General features: G+C 38.4%; 1 protein-coding gene across 12 annotated transcripts in view; it reads left to right on the top strand.

The window, feature by feature from the left end:
* Window positions 1-24531, top strand: part of PRRC2C (proline rich coiled-coil 2C) — a 96162-nt gene that overhangs the window by 41669 nt on the left and 29962 nt on the right. For 11 of the 12 annotated variants that reach the window (XM_082615442.1, XM_082615449.1, XM_082615446.1 and 8 more), the window contains exons 12-20: window positions 2113-2746; window positions 8810-8979; window positions 9435-9684; window positions 10937-11147; window positions 12359-14611; window positions 17018-17226; window positions 21072-21226; window positions 22276-23101; window positions 23521-23606. In XM_082615442.1, the coding sequence (XP_082471568.1) occupies window positions 2113-2746; window positions 8810-8979; window positions 9435-9684; window positions 10937-11147; window positions 12359-14611; window positions 17018-17226; window positions 21072-21226; window positions 22276-23101; window positions 23521-23606 (4794 nt within the window). The remainder of the gene's footprint in view (window positions 1-2112; window positions 2747-8809; window positions 8980-9434; window positions 9685-10936; window positions 11148-12358; window positions 14612-17017; window positions 17227-21071; window positions 21227-22275; window positions 23102-23520; window positions 23607-24531) is intronic. The other variant, XM_082615445.1, reaches the window with a different exon arrangement.

Genomic DNA, 24531 nt, shown 5'->3' with positions numbered 1-24531 from the left:
GCAGGAAAACGGAAAGTAAAACCACATTGAAATTTTGTTACACATCCAGAATTTAAAAGGCTGATGACACCAAATATTGGGGAGGATGCAGAGCAGGTGACACCCTCATATGTTGCTCGTGGAGCTGTAAAACCTTGTAATCACTTTGGAAAACAGTTTGGCAGTTTCTTATAAAGTGAAACACATATTTACTATATGACTTGGCAGTTCCACTCTTAGGTATTCATCTAAGAGGAATGAAAACATACATTTACACAAAGATTTAGGCATGAATGACCATAGCTGTTTTATTTCTAGTTAAAAAAAAACTAGAAGCAATCCGTATGTCCGTCCACAGATGAAACAATATGCCTATGATGCCATGCTATGCAGCAATAGAATGGAGTAAACTCCGGCTACACACAGTGACCTCAGAACCATTACCCTGAACGCAAGAAGCCAGATACAAAACAGAATATAACTTGATGTATCCATTTTTGTGAAATTTTAGGAAAGGCAGAATCTACTGTATACTGCCAGAAGTAGATTGCTGGTTGCTTGAGGTCAGGGATGCAGGCAGAGGACTGATGAAAATGCTCTATATGTTGATTGGGGCAGTAGTTACCTAAGTTTATCGTTTGTCCAAACTCATCAAACTATACAGTTAAAATATATATATCACATTTTATGTGAATTATACTTCAATGAAGTTGCTTTTTAAAAAATGCTTACTCTGAGTTTACAGTGTAAATTAGGTGTGTTTATATAATTACTTTGTTTTTGCAGTTTGTCTTTCAAGCTATAGATGAAGTAAGTAAATACCAGAGAGATTAAAACAGTTTGCCTAAGACAGCACTGTTAGTAAATGGTAGAGTCTGGATTCATGGTTTGTTTGGGTTTTTTGCTTTTAGTATTCAGTTCAGTGTTTTCACCATATCATTATTTTCTCTTTTGTACGGATTCTGACTAATTATATGGCTTTTAAGGTTTCTTCACCCTAATACTATTAAAAATCTTTTTTTTTTTTTTTTGGCTGCGTTGCTGAGCATGGGCTTCTCATTGTGGTGGCTTCTCTTGTTGCGGAGAACGGGCTCTAGGTTCGCAGGCTTACAGCACATGGACTCAGTAGTTGTGGCACGCAGGCAACCTAGAGCATGTGCACTTCAGTAGTTGCGGTGTGTGGGCTCATAGTTGCGGCGTGTGGGCTCTAGAGCGCAAGCTCAGTAGCTGTGGCGCATGGGCTTAGTTGCTCCACGGCATGTGGGATATTCCCAGACCAGGGCTCAAACCCGTGTCCCCTGCATTGGCAGGCATATTCTTAGCTGCTGCGCCACCACAGAAGTCCCCAAAATCAATATTTTTAAAACAAATTTTTTAGTTCCTTGATATTGCAGCTCTTCATGTGCTTTTTTCATCCTGCTTGTCTTTGCAAAGTTGCTGGCATTTTTAGGCTTTGTAGTAATTGTTTTAGAACACGTTAGTTGAAAATTAAATCATTAAAACTCAGCCTCTCAGGTCATCCTCCCATTCTCCACCAGGGGATCTAGATAAGCCTTTCTGGATCTTTCAGTTTAAAGATAGAATTCTCTCTACCCAAGCTGCTTTTTAGGAATTTCCTCTCCTTTGGCATGTCAGCAGCAGCAATGTCTCTATGTCCTTCACTTAGCATCTTTGACTGTGTGCTCTTTCCTTGTAACTGTATCTCAATCTTCTCAGGGCTCATGTGGTGCCATGTTGCATCTTTATGGACTTCTTTTCTCCCTCTTTAGGCATTCCATCTCTGGAAGTTCCTGCTAAAGCACTCACATTCTAAGTTTCCTTTGTCTCTAAATTTAAATTTGAAATTCATGTTGTGACAACTTCTAATTTTATTCAGCAAATACTGAGTGAGCAATAATGTCTGGCACGGTAAATAGGTACACACGCTCAGTAAATATTTATTAGATGGCTGGATTAATTATTCTCAAAAATTAACTGGATTTACTATTTTCCCCACATTGTTACTTATTTGCATTTTAACGTGTATGTTTTTCAGGAAAATTTCTGACACACTGGAGAATTTTGCTCCTGCTCCGTGTCTATGATATATCCTTTGTTGTCATACTCATCTGATAATTTATCTTAATGTTTCAGCATCCTCCTCCAGACCGACAGGCAGTACCTGGAAGACCAGGCCCTTTCCCCCCTAAGCAACAGGTCCCAGATGAAGATGAAATATGGAAGCAAAGAAGAAGACAACAGTCAGAACTTTCTGCAGCAGTGGAACGTGCTCGTAAACGGCGTGAAGAGGAAGAGCGAAGAATGGAAGAGCAAAGGAAAGCAGCATGTGCAGAGAAGCTTAAACGATTAGACGAAAAGCTTGGCATAGTGGACAAACAACCCTCTCCAGAGGAAATTAGAGAAAGGGAGCGAGAAAAAGAACGAGAAAAGGAACGAGAACGTGAGAAAGAACTTGAAAAAGAACAAGAATGGGAGCGAGAGAAGGAGCGGGAAAAAGAAAGGGAAAGGCAACAGGAGAAGGAAAAAGAACTGGAGCGAGAACAGGAAAAACAGAGAGAAATGGAGAAAGAAAGAAAGCAAGAAAAAGAGAAAGAACTAGAACGGCAGCAAGAAAAGGAAAAAGAACTGCAGAAGATGAAAGAACAGGAAAAAGAATGTGAGTTGGAGAAGAAAGAAAGGGAGAAAGTGGAGGAAAAAATTGAACACAAAGAACCTACTTTAGAGCCTATGGTAGAAAAACCAGAAAGTGAAAACAGCTGTAACAAAGGTATGATAGTCTTGTTTGTCTTTATATAAGCTTTACAAAAGACTTCATATTACATGTGGATATTGGATGTTTTTGTATTTTTAAAATCTGTAATCCAAATAAAAGTGATTAGTTTTTTTTGGATAAGGTTGAATTTTATTGGATACTTTAAAATGTTTTTTCCTGTAATTTTTTTTATTATGATAAAATACATGTAACATAAAGTTTAGCATCTTAACCATTTTTAGGTGTACAGTTCAGTGGTATTAAAAACATTCATAATGAACCATCACTACCATCCATCTCCAGAACTCTTTTCATCTTTTTTTTTTTTTGCGGTACGCGGGCCTCTCACTGTTGTGGCCCCTCCCGTTGCGGAGCACAGGCTCCAAACGCGCAGGCTCAGCGGCCATGGCTCATGGGCCTAGCTGCTCCACGGCATGTGGGATCCTCCCGGACCGGGGCACGAACCCGTGTCCCCTGCATCAGCAGGTGGACTCTCAACCACTGCACCACCAGGGAAGCCCCTCTTTTCATCTTCTTAAATTGAAATTCTGTATCCATTAAACAGTAACTCTCCCCAGCCCCTCCATGGATGGTGATTCTGCTTGCTTTCTGTGTGAGTTTGACTATTCTCAGTACCTCATGTAAGTGGAATCATACAGTATTTGTCTTTTTGTAACTGGCTTTTTTCACTTAGCATAATGTCCTTAAGTTTCGTCCATTATAGCATATTACAGAATTTCCTTCCTTTTTAAGGCTACTGATCATCATGTAAGTACACACACACACCACATTTTGCTTACCCAATCTGTTGATGGACACTTGGGTTGATTCCATGTTTTACCTATTTTAAATAACACTGATGTGACTGTGAGTGTACACATATCTCTTTGAGACCCTGCTTTCATTTATTTTGAGCACAAGCATACCTCAGAGATGTTGCAGGTTGGGTACCAGACCACTGCAATAAAGCAGATATGGCAATAAAGCAAGTCACATGAATTTTTTGGTTTCTCAGTGCATATAAAAGTTATGTTTACACTATTCTGTAGACTATTAAGTGTGCAGTAGCATTCTGTCTAAAAATATATATATGCTGTATGTACATACCTTAACCTAAAAATACTTTAATGCTAAAAATGCTAACCATCAGTGAGCCTTCAGTGAGCCATGATCTTTTTGCTGTGGGGGTGAGGGAGGGTCTTGCCTCAGTGTTGATGGCTGCTGACTGATCAGGGTGGTGGCTGCTGAAGGTGGGGGTGCTGTGGCAATGTCTTAAAATAAGACAGCAGTGAAGTTTGCCACATCGATTCACTCCTCCTTTCACAAATGATTTCTTTGTAACATCAGTGCTGTTTGAAAACATTTATCCACAGTAGATCTTCTTTCAAAATTGGAGTCAATCCTCTCAAACCCTGCCAATGCTTCCCAAACTAAGTTTATGTAATAATGTTCTAAATCCTTGGTTGTCATTTCAACAGGCTTCACGGCATCTTCACTAGGAGTAGATTCCATCTCAAGAAACCACTTTCTTTGCTCATCTATTGGAAGCAGCTCCTTATCCATTCAAGTTTTATTGTAATATTGCAGCAATTTGGTCATATGTCAGGCTCCACTTCTAATTCTAGTTCTCTTGTTGTTTCCACCACATCTGCAGTTACTTCCTCCACTGCAGTGTTGAATCCCTCAAAATTATCCAGTACTAAGTTGAATAAAAGTGGCAAAAGGAGGCACCCTTGTCTTGTTCCTGATCCTACAAAAAAAGCTTTGTCTGTCAACATTGAGTGTGGTATTAGCTGTGGGTTTCTCATAAGTGGATTTTATTATGTTGAGGTAGTTTCCTTCTGTTCCTAGTTTGAGTATTTTTATCATAAAATGTTGAATTTTGTCATATCCTTTTCTGTATTAATTGTGATGATCATGTGTTATTTTCCCTTCATTCTGTCAGTGTGTAATGTATTGATGGATTTTTGTATGTTAAACGATCCTTGCATCCCAGGAATATATCCCACTTGGTAAACGGTGTATAACACTTTCAGTATACTGCTAAATTCTGTTTTCTAGTATTGTGTTGAGAATTTTTCCATCAGTGTTCATAAGAGATATTTGTCTGTAGTTTTCTTGTAGTGTTCTTGTTTGGCTTTGGTATCAAGGTGATGCTGGCTTTGTAAATGAGTTAGGAAGTGTTCCCTCCTCTTCAATTTTTTGGAAAAGTTTGAGAATAATTGATGTTAGTTGTTTAAATGTTTGGTGGAATTCGCCAGTGAAGCCATCAGGTCCAGGGCTTTTCTTTGTCGTGAGATTTTTGATTACCAAGTCAGTCTCCTTACTAGTTAAAACTCTATTCACGTTTTCTATTTCTTTGTGACTTAGTCTTGGTAGATTTTTTGTTTTTAGGAATTTGTACATTTCATCTAGGGTATCCAGTTTGTTGGTGTACAGTTGTCCATAATTCTCTCATAATCCTTTCTCTTTCTATAGAATTGGTAGTATTGTCCCCATGTTCACTTCTAATTTTAGTAATTTGAGTCTTCTTTTTTCCTTAGTTCACCCCACCCCCCACCCCAGCTAAAGATTTGTCAATTTTGTTGATCTTGTCAAAGAACCAACTTTTGTTTTCATTGATTTTTCTCTATTTTTCTATTCTCCTATTTTCTTGATCTCTGCTGTGGTTTTTATTTCCTTCTAGTAACCTTGGGTTTAGTTTGTTCTTCTTATTCTCATTCCTTAAGTCGTAACTCTAGGTTACTGATTTGAGAGCTTTCCTGTTTTTTAATGTAAGCATTTATAGCTATAAATTTCCCTCTTTGCTTTGCTTTTGCTGCATCCCAGACGTTTTGGTATGTTGTGCTTTTGTTTTCATTCATCTCATAGGTATTTTCCAATTTCCCTTGCACTTTTCTTTTTTGATCTTTTGGCTGTTAAAGAGTGTATTGCTTAATTTCCACAGATTTGTGAATTTTTCAGGCTTACTTCTGGTGATTTCTAACTTCATTCCATTGTGGTTAGAGAAAATATTTTATATGATGTCTGTCTTTTTAACTCTTGAGAGTTGATTTGTGGCTTAACGTGATCTGTCCTGGAAATGTCCCTCGAGAAAAATGTGTATGCTGTTTTTGGGTAGAGTGTTCTGTATATGTCTGTTGGATCTAGTTGGTTTATTAAGTCCTCTTTTTCCTTATTTATCTTCTCTGTGGCTATTTTAGCCATTATTGGGATTGGAATGTTGAAGCCTCTATATTTATATATATATAAATTCGTTTGTTTATTTTTGGTTGTGTTGGGTCTTCGTTGCGCACGGGCTTTCTCTAGTTGCAGCAAGCTTGTGGGTACTCTTCGTTGCGGTGCGCAGGCTTCTCACTGTGATGGCTTCTCTTGTTGTGGAGCACAGGCTCTAGGCACATGGGCTCAGTAGTTGTGGCTCGCAGGCTCTAGAGCACAGGCTCAGTAGTTGTGGCACATGGGCTTAGTTGCTCTGCAGCATGTGGGATCTTCCTGGACCAGGGCTCGAAGCTGTGTCCCCTGCACTGGCAGGTGGATTCTTAACCACTAAACCACCAGGGAAGACTGAAGCCTCTAACTATTAATGTGCAACTATTTATCCCCTTAATTCTGTCAGTATTTTGCTTCATACATTTTGATGGTCTGTTACTAGGTGTATAAGTGTTTTATAATTGTTGTATCTTGCAGTATTGAACCTTCTATTAGTATTTAATGACTTTCTTTATCTCTTGTAAAACTTCTTTGATTTAAAGTCAGTTTTGTCTCATGTTAGTGTAGCCACCCTGCTCTCTTTTGATTACTATTTCCATGGGATATCTTTGTCCATCTTTTCATTTTCAGTTTATGTATATATTTGGATCTAAAGTGAGTTTATTGTAGATACCGTATAGTTAGATGACCTTTAATTCTATTTTGTCTGCAAAATTGTATTAGCTTCATAGTTAAGAGATGCTGATTCTTCTCCTACTCTTTCTGATTCCAAGACATTTAACTACTAAATAAAATTTCATTTGTTCACATGTGTTAATACCTCTAAAACTTAAGTTGAATAGAGGTTAATGGGAATTTTGGATTGTCATAATTAAATGACTGTACTCAGTTCATAATTTCATATTTGTTTTTCTACCAGTGTGAATAGAAAAGCTTCCGTAGGTCATTTATATGCTTCCCAGACAGTAATTATGCTTTTTGAAAAAAAGCCTTTGCTGGACTTCCCTGGCAGTCCAGTGGTTAAGACTCCGCGCTTCTACCTCAGGGGGCGTGGGTTCAACCCCTGATTGGGGAACTGAGATCCTGCAAGCCGCACAGTGCTGCCAAAAAAAATCCAAAGCCTTTGCTAGCTATAATCAGCTTTTTTGTTCTTTCCCAACTTGGCTTATAAACTCTAATTAATAAAACTTTGCTCCAAACTTGCTGTAAAATTCAGTCTTAATGAATAGCTTGAGTTCACAGTGATTTAAAATAGAAATAGTTTTATTTCAGTGTATTTTCTGCTACGGAAATACTGAAATTTTTTTTTACCTCAAAACCCATGCTCTTTCTATAAGACCCTGCTGCTTGAAGTTATAAAGCTGTTTAAAGTTTTGCTTTAAGTTTTTATCTATGTTCTGGGTTACCTTCAAACTTGGTCCTTAATGTAACTATAAAAAGAGTAAGAGTGTTTTATCTCACTTTTTTAAAAAAATAAGATACAGCCCATATGGATTATTTGTTTAGTTACCAGATTTCACAAATTTTTATATTAAGCCATCTAGAGATAAGTTGATATTGATAATGGGCTTTTATTATATATCTTAAGCACTTTGCTCAAAACACTCAAAAAAGGTAAAGTAAAATTTCTCACCACAGAAAAACATTTGTATACTTTAAAATTGATGAATTCTGAAAGAGAACAACCTTAGGGAATCTCATTCACAGTTAATGAGAAAAGACCATGGATTAGAAATAAGGAAATTCATTTTAGTCCTAGTTCTGCCAGTGAATACATGTAATGACCCTGATTAATTAATTTAACCATCAGCAGCCACTATATATACATAATTAATTATGGTTTTGTTTTTAATAATCGTTATTTAGTGACACTTTTATTTTCATTCACATTTTATATGTTCTCTGATAGCAGTTTAATTTTAGCTGGGTTTATCATGAGATGTACCCATTTCATTTTTAAATGTTGCACCTACTTGGCTCTCTTTTCTCTCTAATATTTTATTTTTTAACATTTTTAATATTGAATGTAATACAGACAAAATGTGATTTGTGATTCTTTACTGCATCGTTTTACCATTGGCATTACATTAGCTTCCCATTAAAATCCACCCCTAATTCTCTGAGAAAAGAATTTATAATATGCATGACTTTGTAGTTGTGACAAATGGCATTCTCTAGAATGTATAAGGCTCTGGTTTTCTTTGGGATGAGAACTTTTTTTTGTGGGGGGGGGGGATGTGTATGGTTCTCCTTCTCGTGTATCATAATTGATACCGTTTACATAAAATAATGATTTTAAACTGATGACAACAGAGTGATCACCATCTATCTTCAAATATATCACAGAATAATGATTTATATATTTGAAGATAGCTGGTGATCACTCTGTTGTCATCAGACTTAGATTCATTAGTTTTCTTTATAGATAACATCCCCTGATCAAAAAAATTTTTAAGTAAACCAGTGTGTTCTGTTTTAAGTATTTATAGGCCATTTGTGTTTTCACCTAAGTCCTAGAGAACCCCAAGTAAATGTTGACAGTAGTGTTAATATTTAGTGAATCAGTGCAAAATAGGTAGTATTTGAAATGGTTTATTATCACAAAATATCAAATACAGACATTTGTATGGTAAAGCATTTGGGCATGTAAGATTTCTGTCTTAATCCAGCTTTGAGAAAGTCTAGGGTTTTGTTAATCTAATGTTACCTCATTGATGGTTACCAATATTAAAATACAAAAGTGTTTTAGAGTAAGGATGCTTTCTTCCTTGTTAACTTTTTAAATATATCAATCTAATTACTTCACTCCATGTATTTGTCAAGTGTCGTTGATGAGTATAAATTATTTTTCACCTTTCCTTTGGGCAGAAGATGACCCAGTTTTCAGTAGACGAGATAGCAATCGCAGTGAAAAAGAGACCACACAAGCAGCACATGAAACAGAACCAGAATCAGGGTCTCAGCCTCGGCCTGCTATATTATCTGGCTATTTTAAACAGTTTCAGAAGTCTTTACCACCACGATTCCAGCGGCAGCAGGTAACAATAAAAACATTTTATCTTGTATGTGTGATTTAAAAGGTTTATTGTTCAGTAATATAAGAAATAATTTGACATAAAACTCAAAGTACACAAAGCATACAAATTTTCCCTGAAAAATTTCCTCCTTTTAAATTAGTAAAAGTTTGTTGATAAGGGCTTTACTGTGAAACTTCTGTGTCGTTCCTTTTTTCTGTCTACCTCATTTATAGAAACCATCTTCCTTTCTAGGAAGTGGTTTCTCTAGTATAATTAATGAGTGATTCGTTGCTTAAGTCAAGTGTAAGGCAAAATGTCATAACTTATTCTTTGTTCTTTTATCTTGCCACCTCTCACTGTCAAATGTGTTTGGAATTCTTTTCCCTCAAGGTTTCAAAAAAGCCTGTTTTCTGATTGATTATATTAATTTATCACATGGAACTAAAGTCTCAGATGTGGGGTCCTGCTTTTTTTAGGAACAGATGAAGCAGCAGCAGTGGCAGCAGCAGCAGCAGCAAGGTGTGCTTCCACAAACGGTTCCTTCACAGCCATCCAGTGGCGCTGTCCCTCCACCGCCACACAGACCTCTTTACCAGGCCATGCAGCCTCACCCTCAGCATTTGGCTTCTATGGGTTTTGATCCAAGGTGGCTCATGATGCAGTCATACATGGATCCGCGAATGATATCAGGTCGACCTGCTATGGATATTCCACCCATTCATCCTGGTAAGTTTAAGTTGGCATTGTCTCATGGCTCACTTGCAGTTTTGCAAGTTCAGAGTTTTTCATTTTCCCCACGTTTTTAGTCTTAATTCCTTTGAGAGTTACAATCTAGTAAGAACTTAAATAGGACTTTTTAATCATAAAATTGTGTGTCTTCTCTCAGCACAGAGTAGTTAAATGCCAGGTACTGTACCAACAGTGTGGTAAGACCAAAGAGAAAATATGTTTTCTCTCTTGCAAATACTATTTTAAAATTTTCAGATGGAAAATTACTATCTTAGTTTTAATATCTGTTATTCGCTACATTGTTTTTATTCCATCAGGTGTTTGAGCATTTGAATTTTGTCCATATATTGTATATTACAGCTTTTCAACTTTCTCTATCATTTGCCAGCCTAACACTTGGATTTCCTAATAGGTTAGCTAAAAACAAATAAAATAGCAGTCTTTATCAGAATAAATCCAGATAATCCAGTACCAAGACAGTGCAGAGGAAAATTTAAAGGTGACAAAAATATGATCAAGAATCACATCTTTGGGCCTCCCTGGTGGCGCAGTGGTTGAGGGTCCGCCTGCCGATGCAGGGGATACGGGTTCGTGCCCCGGTCTGGGAGGATCCCATATGCCGCGGAGCGGCTGGGCCCGTGGGCCATGGCCGCTGAGCCTGCGCGTCCGGAGCCTGTGCTCCGCAACGGGAGAGGCCACAACAGTGAGAGGCCCGCGTACCGCAAAAAAAAAAAAAAAAAAAAAAAAAAAAAAGAATCACATCTTTATTTTAAAATTTACACTGAAAATTTTAAATTTAAGAGGCATAATTTATAGCGTATTGATCAACTAAACTAGATTAATGGGATTTTCTATAGAAAATGTTTTTCTGAAAATTTATCACTTGGTGTAATTCTCATAATGTTTAACATGCGTAGAGTCACGGTGCTTGTTATCTGATTTTTATAGGCATTATCTTTTCTTTAAAGTAAAATAGGCTGTTCTTACGGTTTTGCTTGCTTTGCTTCCTCAATTTTTAAATCTATTTAACAGCAACGATAAAAATCTCATTCGCAGAAAAACTCAATATAATTTTCACTGATTATTTTTTTGAATTAATCAGTTTTACCTGCCAAAAGTATTTCTTTGGTTTAAATATAGAATGTCCAAATAGTAATTAAGTAATAATGTAGATTCTACGTCTATGATGATTTTGTTTCCTTTGTTCTCCTAACCCCATCCCCCAATCTTTTTCTGATCTTTTGTATAGGAATGATTCCTCCTAAGCCATTAATGAGAAGAGACCAGATGGAAGGGTCACCGAGCAGCTCTGAGTCATTTGAGCATATAGCTCGCTCTGCAAGAGATCATGCAATTTCCCTCTCTGAGCCTCGTATGATGTGGGGGTCAGATCCCTATCCTCATACTGAGCCTCAGCAGGCCACCACTCCCAAGGCAACAGAAGAACCTGAGGATATAAGGTAATTATTAAAATTATTAGTAGACCAATGGAATATTGTGGGGAAACGAAAACTGTGTAGTCTTTCTGAAGATCTTTCTGATTTAGGACTGAGCCACCGATGTGATTTTCTCCCATTTTAGTATGCCTTATTTCATTCTAGGACGTATTTTCCTTTTTCTGGCATTTCTGTATTGATTAGGGCATTTTGAAACGTAGTTCTGTACACTTAGTTAAATGCTGAAATTTAGTGGTAGATGTTAAAATTGGCAAGATTCTGCTGTTGATTAGGTACTTGACATGTAATGTGGCTAAAGTGTGGATGTAGTTCTTCCACTAACGAGAAATATGGTAGACATTTAATTATCGATATCTTATGGAAGTTTTCTAAGGCTGAGTTAAGGAGAAACACTAATTTACAGAGTTACTTTGAAGTATCAGACAATTGGTGATCTCTAACACTTTATAACCATGAAGTTAGAACTTCTGCCCTTTTAAGGAGTGTATGTTATGGTGTTTTAAAATTCTGATTCAGTGGGAAAGATGGACCTACTCTAGTGTACTCTCGTTATAAGTGGAAATTACTAGTTTCGGTATTAAAAATTCACGTCAGCATGGTCTAAACTTCCTCTTGAGGAATGAGCTTCATTTGTTTTTAATTGTGGGGGTAGAAACATAGCATATCTACCTTCCTATCAAAATTTTAAGTGTGTAGTATAAGCATAATGTTGTACAACAGATCTCTAGAACTTTTTAATCTTGCACAACTGAAATTTTTTACCCATTTAATCATACTCATTTCCGCCTTCCTCCTAGTCCCTGGCAATCACCTTCTGTGTGGATGAGTTTGATTATATTATATAGTATATATAAGCGGGATTATGCAACATTTGTCCTTCTGTGACTGGTTTATTTCACTTAGTGTAATGTCCTCATCCATGACATAGCATATAGCAGGATTTTCTTTCTTTTTTTAATACTAAACAACACTCTGTTGTATGCATTTACCACATTTTCTTAAGCCATTCATCTGTCGGTAGGCATTTAGGTTGTTTCTATCTGTTGGCTATTATGAATAATGTTGCACTAAACTTTTTATAGAGACATAATGCTCTTTATGATTAGGATCCATTTTTCCTTTTTAAATTAGAGGGGTTATTTTGCTGTACATGTACCTGTGAGAAAGATTTTTGCCTTGATGGCTGTTATTTCTTTGAATTCTCCTTATCATAGGCCTGAAGCCCCATTGGATCAGGAACAGATAACTGCTGCTTATCCAGTAGAACATAGTCAGTTAGAGGCTCATCCAAAAGCAGACTTTGTCAGAGAATCAAGTGAGACAGAAGTACAGAAGTTTTTAAGCAGATCAGTGGAAGACATTAGACCTCATCATACTGACACAAATAATCAGCCTGCTTGTTTTGACGTACCTGATCAAAAGACTGTATCCACTCAAGAAGAGCGAATTTCAGCTGGAGAAAGTCAGCCTGCCCGGAAAAGAAGTGTGTCCCATGGATCTAACCATACTCAGAAATCAGAGGAGCAGAGAAATGAGCCATCTGCAAGCATTCCTAAAGTAACTAGCAGATGCATTGATTCAAAAGAACCAGCAGAAAGACCAGAGGAAAAACCAAAAAAAGAGGGCTTTATACGATCTTCTGAAGGACCAAAACCTGAAAAACTGTATAAATCTAAATCAGAAACTCGTTGGGGCCCAAGGCCTAGCTCCAGCAGAAGAGATGAAGGTAATGATAGGCCTGTGAGAAGATCAGGTCCTATTAAAAAACCTATACTTAGAGATATGAAAGAAGAACGAGAACAAAGGAAGGAGAAAGAAGGAGAAAAGGGAGAAAAGGTCACCGAAAAAATGGCAAAACCTGAAAAGACAGAAAAGAAAGAGCCTCTTCCTCCACCCCCACCACCTGTGGCACCGCTTCAGCCACAGTCAGTTCCACTGCCACCTCAACCAGAACCAGAGAAATTTCCTTCAGTAGAAACTTCACCTTCAACTTTGGTGCAAAAGCCACCTCAGGATACCGAGAAGCCTTTGGAACCTGTAAGTAGTGTTGAGGTAGAGCCTGCAGCTAAAACTGTAAACCAGCAAACTGTCACAGCACCAACAGTCAAGGAAGAAAAGCAACCTGAGAAAGTCATCAGCAAAGACCTTGTTACAGAGAGGTCTCGACCAGATTTAAGACCAACAGCTAAGAAAGAATCAACTTTACCCCCTAGGGCCTATTGGAAAGAAGCTAGAGATAGAGATTGGTTTCCAGATCAAGGGTACAGAGGTCGAGGCCGAGGTGAATATTACTCCAGAGGGCGAAGCTATAGAGGCTCTTATGGAGGGCGTGGCCGGGGTGGTAGAGGGCATGCTCGAGACTATCCTCAGTATAGAGACAGTAAGCCACGAGCAGAGCATGTGCCCCCAGGGCCCCTCAGGCAGCGAGAAGAAAGTGAAACACGAAGTGAGAGCTCTGATTTTGAAGTAGTTCCCAAAAGAAGAAGACAGCGAGGTTCAGAGACTGACACAGACAGTGAAATTCATGAAAGTGCAAGTGACAAGGATAGTTTAAGCAAAGGTAAACTGCCCAAAAGAGAGGAACGGTCTGAAAACAAAAAACCTGTAAAGCCTCCATCTTCTTTCAAGCCTGAAAATCATGTCCGAATAGATAGTAGACCTCTAGAAAAACCTTTTGTAAGGGATGATGATAAATCTAAACCAGGCTTCCTCCCTAAAGGAGAGCCTACAAGGCGAGGCAGAGGGGGAACATTCAGACGTGGTGGAAGGGATCCTGGAGGTCGCCCGTCACGCCCTTCCACTTTACGAAGACCTGCTTATCGGGACAATCAGTGGAACCCAAGGCAGGCAGAAGCTCCTAAACCAGATGATGGAGAGCCACCAAGAAGACATGAGCAGTTTATTCCTATGCCAGCAGATAAACGGCCTCCAAAATTTGAGCGAAAATTTGACCCAGCTAGAGAGAGGCCCCGAAGGCAGCGTCCTACCCGACCACCGAGGCAAGATAAACCTCCCCGATTTAGACGGCTAAGAGAGAGGGAGGCTGCTTCAAAAACCAATGAGGTGGCAGTGCCCACAAATGGCACAGTTAGTAATGTGGTTCAAGAACCAGTTAATACTGCTGGGGATGTTTCTGGGAATAAGACACCAGACTTATCTAATCAGAACTCTTCAGATCAGGCAAACGAAGAATGGGAAACAGCTTCTGAAAGCAGTGATTTCAATGAGAGGCGCGAAAGGGATGAAAAAAAAAATGCTGATTTGAATGCACAAGTGGTTATAAAGGCTGGAGAGAATGTTTTACCTCCAAAAAGGGAAATAGCAAAGAGAAGTTTTTCTAGTCAGAGACCTGGCATAGATCGCCAGAATCGGCGTGGCAACAATGGTCCACCCAAATCTGGAAGGAATTTCTCAGGTCCTAGGAATGAAAGGAGAAGTGGCCCACCATCAAAAAGTGGAAAACGAGGGTGAGTATTTTGTGTTAGATATAATTACTTATGCACCTTCTCTCTTTTTTTTTTTTTGGCCGCCATGCGGCTTGTGGGATCTTAGTTCCCTGACCAGGGATTGAACCTGGGCCCTCGGCAGTGAAAGCACAGAGTCCTAACCACTGGACCACCAGGGAATTCCCTACTTTTGCACCTTTAGCAAAGCTAAAGGTATACTTCTTGGTTGAACTGTGCAAAGGAGCTAGTCTATAGAGGACCAAGACATTCTTCTCCTAGAATTTTTTTTTCTATTCTACAAGTGTAAGAGTGCTTGAGAAAGAGGTTAGTGTGTCTCAGGAGTCTTTGCCTGTTGTTACCTTACATTTCCCAAAAGAGTCCTGTTAGGAATTTGTAGGTTTGGGAAAATCTACACACCTAGGGCAGGACCTATACAGTGTCTTCCATTTAGTAAATCATCTTACTGATGATGAGCAGCCTGCTTTTCTTTCCTGGTTTCTCTTTGGAAAACTGGTGCTCACAGGTGTCCTCTGGGACTTAAATTAATATGTTGTAACCATATACAGTCACTCTGGACTGGTTTCTAGAGAGTGAATGTTGAAACTTAAGGATAAATTATCTTCCTCACTCAAGTTGCAAACCTACAATAAATGATCCAGCTTAGAGAGAGGCCTAGAAAGCAAAGTCCTGCCCAACCACCAAGGCCACCAGTAGCATAAATACCATGTCATTGGTGGTGTTTTTAAAAGAATTTTTCTCAACTGTGCTAAACTTGGTCTGTTTTTTTAAATATTAAAATGTTGGTTTTAGTAAATTATTATTATTATTTTTAGTATTAGGAAACATTATAAACTAGCATTATTCCTAGTTTTAAATCTAGGCTCTGGTATTTACTAGTAGTATAAACTCTGCTTCCTCACCAGTAAAAGGGGGAGAAAGTAATAGTACTTATAAAAATGTGTAGGGCCTCCCTGGTGGCGCAGTGGTTGAGAGTCCGCCTGCCGATGCAGGGGATGCGGGTTCGTGCCCCGGTCTGGGAGGATCCCATATGCCGCGGAGCGGCTGGGCCCGTGAGCCGTGGCCGCTGGGCCTGCGCGTCCGGAGCCTGTGCTCCGCAACGGGAGAGGCCACAACAGTGAGAGGCCCGCATACCGCAAAAAAAAAGAAAAAAAAAAAAAAAAAAAAAAAATGTGTGAAGATTTAGTGACATGATATTTGTGAAACACTTAATGTAACACCTGGTATATAGTAAGCAACTATTATTATGGCCTGCCTGTTGTTTTTTTTTAAACCAATTCCCAGATTTGCAGCCTGAGCTGGTAGGAAATTTATTCAGGCAAAGTATCTTAATCTGCATTGGTTAGTTACTGACACTTAGCACTTCAGGTTACTATACCAGTCAGCGAAAATATTTTTGCTTTCTGATAATTTAGAAGAAGTTCCAGGGAAATAATACTACCAGTTGTGTTTGAGTACCTGCTTAACACAGAATTTAAACCTCCCTTTAAAAGTCAAAAGAATAGGATAACATATAAGTTACAATAACAACATATCAATAGTTGTTGACTGTAACCAAACTATTAGAATTTCAGGTAATAATACTCAAGGGAAAAATTGATGTGATTTGTGTGCACTGTAGATCTCAACTACTTAGCAAGACTTTTGTGCTATGTAGATGTTAACAACTTTGAACCTGCAGAAATAGCAGTTACTGGCTGTAGTGAAATGAATGTTTTGCAAGAGTCCTATTTAGAAGAAATGAATTCATTCTTCACCTGTTTGAGGTCATGCTTTTTGTCAGGCCATTTTTCATGGTGTATTTTCATGAAGTTTTTATAAAATAAACCCAAGAAAAGAATCTTTTAGGTTAAAAAAAAAAACCCTGTAGAAATACCTTTGGTTTTGTGACGTGAATCGTTTCCATATTAAAACTGGTTTTTAAAATGTTTACATGTATATAAATCTGATTGAACTTTTTTTAAAAAAAACATACTTGTAAGCATAGAATTCTTTAAAAAATTTTTTTCATATGCTGCTCTCTTGTGGAGAAGATTCACTAGTGAATACTTTGGACTAGCTTGGATCACAGAAATTTTCTGCTATAAACAATGTTGATAGCTCATTTATAACATGATAGACACAGTAAGAATAGACACGATAAGAACCTTCAGAGGATAATTAGAATTCTAGAATTTAATTGCTGGAAAGTATCCTAAGGAGCTTGTCTTATCTCCTTTACTGGGAAGCTCCGCCTTAGTGAAGTTGTAGCCAATAAAAGTCACTAAAGCTTGTTAGTTTTAGAGTTAGGGTCTTCTATCCCACTGTTACTTCTTCTTAGGTTGAACTTCAGAAACTGCCACTAAGAGCATTTTTCTTTTGTTCGGATATGTAGAGGTAGTAATAAAATCTCAAATTATTATTTTGTAGGCCATTTGATGACCAGTCGGCAGGCACAGCTGGTGCTGATCCTGTCAATGGCAGCTCTGCACACCACCAGGAAGGAGCACCTAATGGTACAGGACAAAAGAACTCCAAAGACTCTACTGGGAAAAAAAGAGAAGAGCCCAAACCAGGCCCTAAAAAACCCAAAGAGAAAGTGGATGCACTATCACAGTTTGATCTCAACAACTATGCAAGTGCGTCTCAGGTCCCTTTTATATATCTATCTGTTTATCTATTTGTTACATTTAAATAGATACTGTAAATAAAGAAGTCATCAAAAAAGAAAGAGCTGAACTTCAAGGTAGAGATAGAGACTGGTTATGAATCACCAACTGATATAGCTTTAACTGAAATAACACCAGCTTTTAGCATAGGCTTGAGTGCTTGATAAAATTCTTGTTAAAGATAATCCACAGAGTTTCACTGTTCTTCTTTTAAAAAAAAGGAAATTAACCGCTACCTTGCTAAACAGGTGTGGGGAAGCACAGAAAACCAAATGTGAAGATGCTTAGTTATATCTGTACATATTCTGTGTCTGAAAGGAAAGAAATGTTAACCTCAGTGAGTTATGACCTTGATAAAATTGGCATCTAAGATACGATAAATAGAGAATAAATAATAGGATGGGAGGTAGTGTTGCTGTGGATAAATGCTTTCAGAAAGCCATGGAATGATAGGATATCAAATACGAAGGATAACACAGCAAGAAGGAAATATTTGATGAAGTAGTTAACAAGGAATCTCTATGAGTAGACACGTATATTGATACATGTAAAAATGTGCTATTTGCCATTCATTCAGATGAGACTTAAGCTGGAAATACTGAATAAGATTGAGAGATTTACTAAGTTAAGACCAGATAGTAGTAATGGGAAACTTTGGTTAGGTACTTTTGTTATTCCAGTATTAGAGATGTAGATGAGAGTTTTCTTTCATCTAGTTAATACTTATTTATACATACTAAATTTGATCTGGGCCCAGGGCTTTGGCATTATTATTTCTAGACCAGCAGTTCTCAAAGCGTGGTCCTCAGACCATCAACATCACCTGGAAATTTGTGAGAAATACAGAATCTTGGGCCCTACCCCAGACCTGCTGGATCAGAAACTCTTGGAGTGTGAAGCAATCTGTGTTTTAACAAGTTCTCCAGGTGATTCCGATGCACGCAAACCTTTGAGAGCTAATTCTAGACTACCATTTTAGGATTCACGTGGGAAAGAAATAAACTTAATTGCGCGTTTTAAGAATTTTTAGAACTGTGGTTCTTAACAGGGATGGTTCTGCATTTGGCAATCTCTGGAGATATTTTTGGTGTCAAAACCGGTGGCTGGATGCTGCTGACATCTTAGTGGGTATAGGCCAGGAATGCTGCTAAACATCCTACAGTGGTGCACAGGACAGCTAGCTCAAAATGTTAATACTGCTAACGTTGGAAAGTTCTGATTTAGAGAGAGCGATTAAAGTAAATCCATAGGAAGCTTGGATGCTAATCTTATTGTGGTCCATGAGAAGAGATTAACATCCATCTAAACACCACATTTGGAAAATGACAAGTGAAGATTACAGAAGTCCACAGAACATGGCAGATTTCTCAAATATTTGTTTACTAGTTTCTCTTTTTCCAAACAACTTCTGGAGTAGAAATTTTGCAAAGTATTATATTATTGGATTAAGACAGTATAAAAAGGTAAGAAGTCAGTTATTTCTGAATTGATAATGGAAATTGAGCTATTAGTTTTAACTTGTTGAAGTTAATTTTAAGAGTCATCTTTAGGTCCTTTTCCTAAAAATGGTCTTCTAATAATGTCCCATTAGCCCAAAACATTGCAAAGCACCAGGCAAGAACAGGGTGTTGAGAACAAAGTATTGTTCACATGTCCATAAATGCTTCATGTAATGGAGTGAATTCTTCAAAAGGTTTCTAACGGAGCTCTTAGACAAGAAAATTAAAATAATTAGTGATGGGGCTTCCCTGGTGGTGCAGTGGTTGGGAGTCCGCCCGCCGATGCAGGGGACGCGGGTTCGTGCCCGGGTCCGGGAGGATCCCACATGCCGCGGAGCGGCTGGGCCCGTGAGCCATGGCCGCTGAGCCTGCACGTCCGGAGCCTGTGCTCCGCAACGGGAGAGGCCACAACAGTGAGAGGCCCGCGTACCGCAAAAAAAAATAAAATAAAATAATGAGTGATGGCATGTCTGTGAAGATGAGCTTTAAACACACACTTTTTAGTTTAAGTGAAAAACGAGACGAATTTAGAATTATGAAGAGGTCTCTTCACAAGTCTGAAATACTGGAGTGCATGACATCCTTAGAAATGTTGGACTAAAACCTTGCTTGCATTGAGATGAGCATATGCTCCATTTTACACAGTTAATTTCTTTTTTCTTTTGACATCTTTATTGGAGTATAATTGCTTTACAGTGTTGTGTTATACACAGTTAATTTCTTAAAGGATTTAGAACACAAGTAGAAGCGTCATAGATCAATCAGAATCAATTGGCTTTTTCCTTTGAAATTAAATTTTTATTAGAAAAACAATAACAGTAATAGGTTTATAAAGAGTGAAAGCCAGTCTTAGTATTTATTTTTTGTTTCCCTGTCAGTGTTTCTATAAATGCAAATTTTTAGCTATTTAAAAGGAACTGTTTGCCAGTAGATTCCCTATGATCCACTCCATGGTCATATTCTCTTGCCAGCCCCCGCAAGTTATCACCATTCTGAATTGTATATGTATCATTCCCAAGCGAGTATCTATTTTTATTATGTGTTTCCCGATCAGAACATATTATATATTTATATTTGCAAAATTAAAATAATTTATTTGAATTGCCTCACCCTTTTCTTATATTTATTGTGCAAACATTATGCCTACAACCCAAAATCACATCATCTGGACTGTTTTTATTTTTCTTCTAAGTATTAGTTAATGGATCTAGATTTCTTATACTCACTGGAATATAGAATAATTTAACAAGATAGCCGGAATAATTGTTAGTTAGACAATGAGCTGAAAGTATATCTTGAATTATTCTTCCACTGGGTTATTATGATGTATGTACATCTATGCCACTTTACATTCACGTGGAACTTTAACATGTATTTCATGTTTTTAACAGCTCCACGTTATAGACAATAGTCTATGTAAACTAGAGGCATTAAGAATCATAAGACCAGCTTAGTTGTTCAACATCGCATTGTTAGCACATCAGCCTCTCAGAGCTTATTACATCCTTTGAAAAGGGGAAACAACAGTAATACCCACCTCTTAGAATGGTTAGATGCAAATGAGATAAAGTACTACGTAGATCTTTACAGCACAGCACACATCTTGAGGCTGGGAGAGGTAGAGGTTAAGTGATTTGACTACGATAAGACAATTTTGATTTTTCTTTTTTTTTTTCCTTTTTTTAAAATTTATATATTTTTGGCTGCATTGGGTCTTCGTTGCTGCACGCGGGCTAGTTACGGAGAGCAGGGGCTACTCTTCGTTGCGGTGCGTGGGCTTCTCACTGCGGTGGTTTCTCTTGTTGCAGAGCACGGGCTCTAGGCACCCGGGCTTCAGTAGCTGTGGCTCACGGGCTCTAGAGCACAGGCTCAGTAGTTGTGGAGCACGGGCTTTGTTGCTCCACGGCATGTGGGATCTTCCCGAACCAGGTCTCGAACCCATGTCCCCTGCATTGGCAGGCAGATTCTTAACCACTGTGCCACCAGGGAAGCCCTTGATTTTTCTTTTAAAAAACAAGGCGTTACCACTACATTGCTTAAGAAAGAAAGATGTATAATATATCATTCAAAGTAGATAGTCTCAGGACTTTTATTTTTAACCTGTTTACGAAATCTTTTCATATATCTATGAAATCTTTTCAAATATTGCTGCTAAATGGCCATTTTATGGTGTAGGAAATGAGTTATATACTATGAGTTATAAGAACTAGATCTTTGCCATGTCTTTTATTTTTTAATCACTACTGGACTAAACATTTCTATTTATCTTTTCAGTTGCAAAAAAATATCATTTTAAATCTTTTTGTATATCTGTAGGTGTTGTTATAATTGATGACCATCCTGAAGTAACAGTAGTTGAAGACCCCCAGTCAAATTTGAATGATGATGGTTTTACTGAAGTTGTATCCAAAAAACAACAGAAACGTTTACAGGATGAAGAACGCCGAAAGAAGGAAGAACAAATCATACAGGTTTAGCGTTTCAATTTTTTGCTAGTTATTTAGATTGTTGCCCAAAATATATTAGGAAATGGTCAAGGTTTCTATCCACCTATAAGGTCAGGGCTGCATTTTATTATTCAAGTGTTGAGAATGACCTGATTTTTCACAACTTTAAACTGTTTCTAACCAGAATGAGGTAAATTTTAAGTAGAATGTAATCACTGGCTCACCGTTGGCCTTAGAGAAGACCATCTTTACTTTATTTCAAAATATATCTTATTTGCCCCATCTTACTTCATTGCAGAGTTAGGGTTAATTTTAAATCATCTTGGAAATTTAATGAATACAGCTACCATGATCTCTAATAACTTGCAGATTCTTGACCTATACAAGTTTCTGTTGTAATCTAAATTAGTTCATTGAAATACATAGTATGAATCACAATACATTATTTCCTTTAGATCAACCCAACACCCATTTTACTAAATGCTGACAGAGGATAAAAATAAATAGAACACATGGGTCATAGCGATAAAGAGCCCTAACAGATGAGAGGCTTAAAAGCAGGAAACACTGTAAAAATCCTGTGTGGATGGTAGTATTGAGTTTAATTGAATATAATTCTTGGGACTAGATATTTTCATATTTTATTGGTTATTATTGTTTAGGAAGATACATTAGTGCGTATTTTATATAGCATAATACCTAGCAACACTCCCAGGATTAATGCTTCTGTGCCAAACATGAGTTGAGTGAAGTCAGTAATTTTTTGTCAGGTGGGGTCAGATTTTGCTGCCAAATGAATTTAGTGCAAATTTCCTTAATTTCTTTAATTTCAGAATAGTGGAAAAGAGATTGTGGACCTGTATATCAAGAGTATATAATACATATTTGTCTTTCTTCCCCTATAGCATTCTTGTAATTTAAAATCTCATTGGCAATCTTGATGTTTTTATTCTATCAAGTAGCTATTTTGTAAAGGAGTTAAATTAGCAGTAGATAGCTTTGTTGGAATGTCTATGTATGAACTATTACTTTCAGCTGTGTTACTCACAAATCATTCCTGCAAATTTTTTAAGGTCTGGAATAAAAAGAATGCAAATGAAAAAGGAAGAAGTCAGACTTCTAAGCTCCCGCCAAGATTTGCCAAAAAACAGGCTACGGGAACCCAGCAAGCACAGCTTCCAGCTTTGGCTCTAGCCTCAGCTCCAGGTCCAGGTTCAACCTCAGCTCCAGGTCCAGCCACAACCTCAGCTCCAGTTCCAGCCTCGACCCCAGCTCCAGTTCTAGCATCGCCCTCGGCTCCAGTTCCAGCCCCAGCTGCAGTCCCAGTCTTTACCTCCACCTCAGCTCCACTCCCAACCTTAGCCTTAGCCTCAGCCTCAGCTCCAGTTCCAGCCTCCACCTCAACTACAGCCACAGCCTCTTCTCCAGCTCCAGCTCCAACCCCAATCCTTGCCTCCGCTTCCACCCCAGCCTCTGTCCCCATCCTTGCCTCAGCCTCAATTCCCATCCTTGCTTCAGCTCTATCACCAGCTTCAGCTCCACCTCCAGCCACCTCAGCCCCAGCTGCCCCCACCTCAGCCCCGACTGTCCCTGCCTCAATCCCAGCCCCAGCCCCAACCCCTGCCCTAGTCCAAGTCTCAGTCCCAGCCCCTACTGCTCCAGCCCAGACTCAGGGACAGACTCACAAACCAGTCCAGAGTCCACTACAGACTACAACACAGTCTTCAAAACAGCCACCTCCTTCAATTAGACTACCTTCAGCCCAGACACCTAATGGCACAGATTATGTAGCCACAGGAAAACCCATCCAGACCCCACAGTCACATGGCACTCTTACAACTGAATTATGGGATAACAAGGTGGCCCCACCAGCTGTGTTGAATGACATCTCTAAGAAATGTAAGTGTACAACAGGAAGTGAGGGGTGGGAAATGGCATGGGAATTGGGGGTTTGTTTTCAATTTTATTTATATACTCAGTATGTTTTTTCCTAGGCATTTCTTTTTTCTCAGTAGGAAGCAGTAACAGTAATCTTTTCTTAGCTTCCTTTCTTAAAACCTTTGTTTCTAAGACAAGTATGTTATATTTTTAACAGCCATATTTTATGGAGACAACTTTGTGTTGATAAAACAATAGTACAATGTTTCGGAGGAGATTATATTTATTTTGGTATGCAAGAATCTCTTTAAGTATTATATACCATATGAAAAGTCACTGTTTTATTATCTAGCTACCATTAAAAGAAAGGGTTAAATGGATTAAAGATTATTAGCCTCTAAATTTTAATGGTCATATTTCCTGTGGCTTCTCCTTCTCAGTAGGTCCCATTAGTCCACCACAGCCACCTTCAGTCAGTGCATGGAATAAGCCCCTAACATCATTTGGATCAGCTACTTCATCAGAGGTAGGAGCAGACTTAATAATGGCTTTTGTGGGGTTAGTGTGGCAGAGTTTCCTTAAAACAGTTTCTCAAACTTTGGCATGCATCAGAATCACCTGGAGAGCTTATTAAAGTAGATTGCTGGGACCCATTCCCAGAGTTTCTGATTCATTAGGTCTGGGCTAAGGCCTGAGTACATTTCTAATAAGTTCCTAAGTGATGTTAATGCTACTGAATCTCAACAGTTATAAGCTGCTTCTCACCTTTAGACATATTAAGGCCAACATTTTAAAAGTTCTAGCTTTGTGACACAGAGAGTATAAGTGCAATTACTATTTTCTGGACTGCTCTGTGTTTTTAATGATATGCATGTTTGAATAATCAGTATAATTACTTTGAAGCAGAGTTTCCGGGAGGTTGTTCAAACGTAATTTCTCAAACACGCAGTATTGGTAATCGACTGTTTAGGCCAGCAATTCTTCATTCATTGAACAAACATTTATTGAGCACTTGTGATGGTATCAGGCACTGTCCTAACCTGTGGCCTTAGAAAAAGTGGGTGGTGGTGTGAAAACAGAATAAAAGCCCTGCGCTCATGGGGCTTCAATTGTAGTTGGGGAGAACCAACAATAAATAACACATAGAATGTTAAATGGTGATCAGTGCTGAGGAGAAAAGCAAAAGCAAGGAAGGTTTATAAGGAATTTCCCAAGGGGTGTGGAGACAGCTTAAAATAGGGTGGCCAGAAAAGGCTACTTAGGTGACGCTTGAATTAAAGACTTGAAGGAGGTAAGAGAGCATGCTATTCAGTTGTCTGAGGAAAAGTGAATTCCTGGTTCAGAGAATAGTAAATACAAAACCCTAACACAGGAGCATGCCTGATGTGTTTGAAGAGGTCCATATGGCTGGATTGAAGTAAGGGATGAAAAGAGAACAGATGAGGTTGGAA

The sequence above is a fragment of the Mesoplodon mirus genome (assembly GCF_964341445.2).
Source record: "Mesoplodon mirus genome assembly, chromosome: 3".
NCBI lineage: Eukaryota > Metazoa > Chordata > Mammalia > Artiodactyla > Ziphiidae > Mesoplodon > Mesoplodon mirus.
Note: the sequence above shows the minus strand (reverse complement) of the source record. Positions and strands in the feature narration are given on the sequence as shown.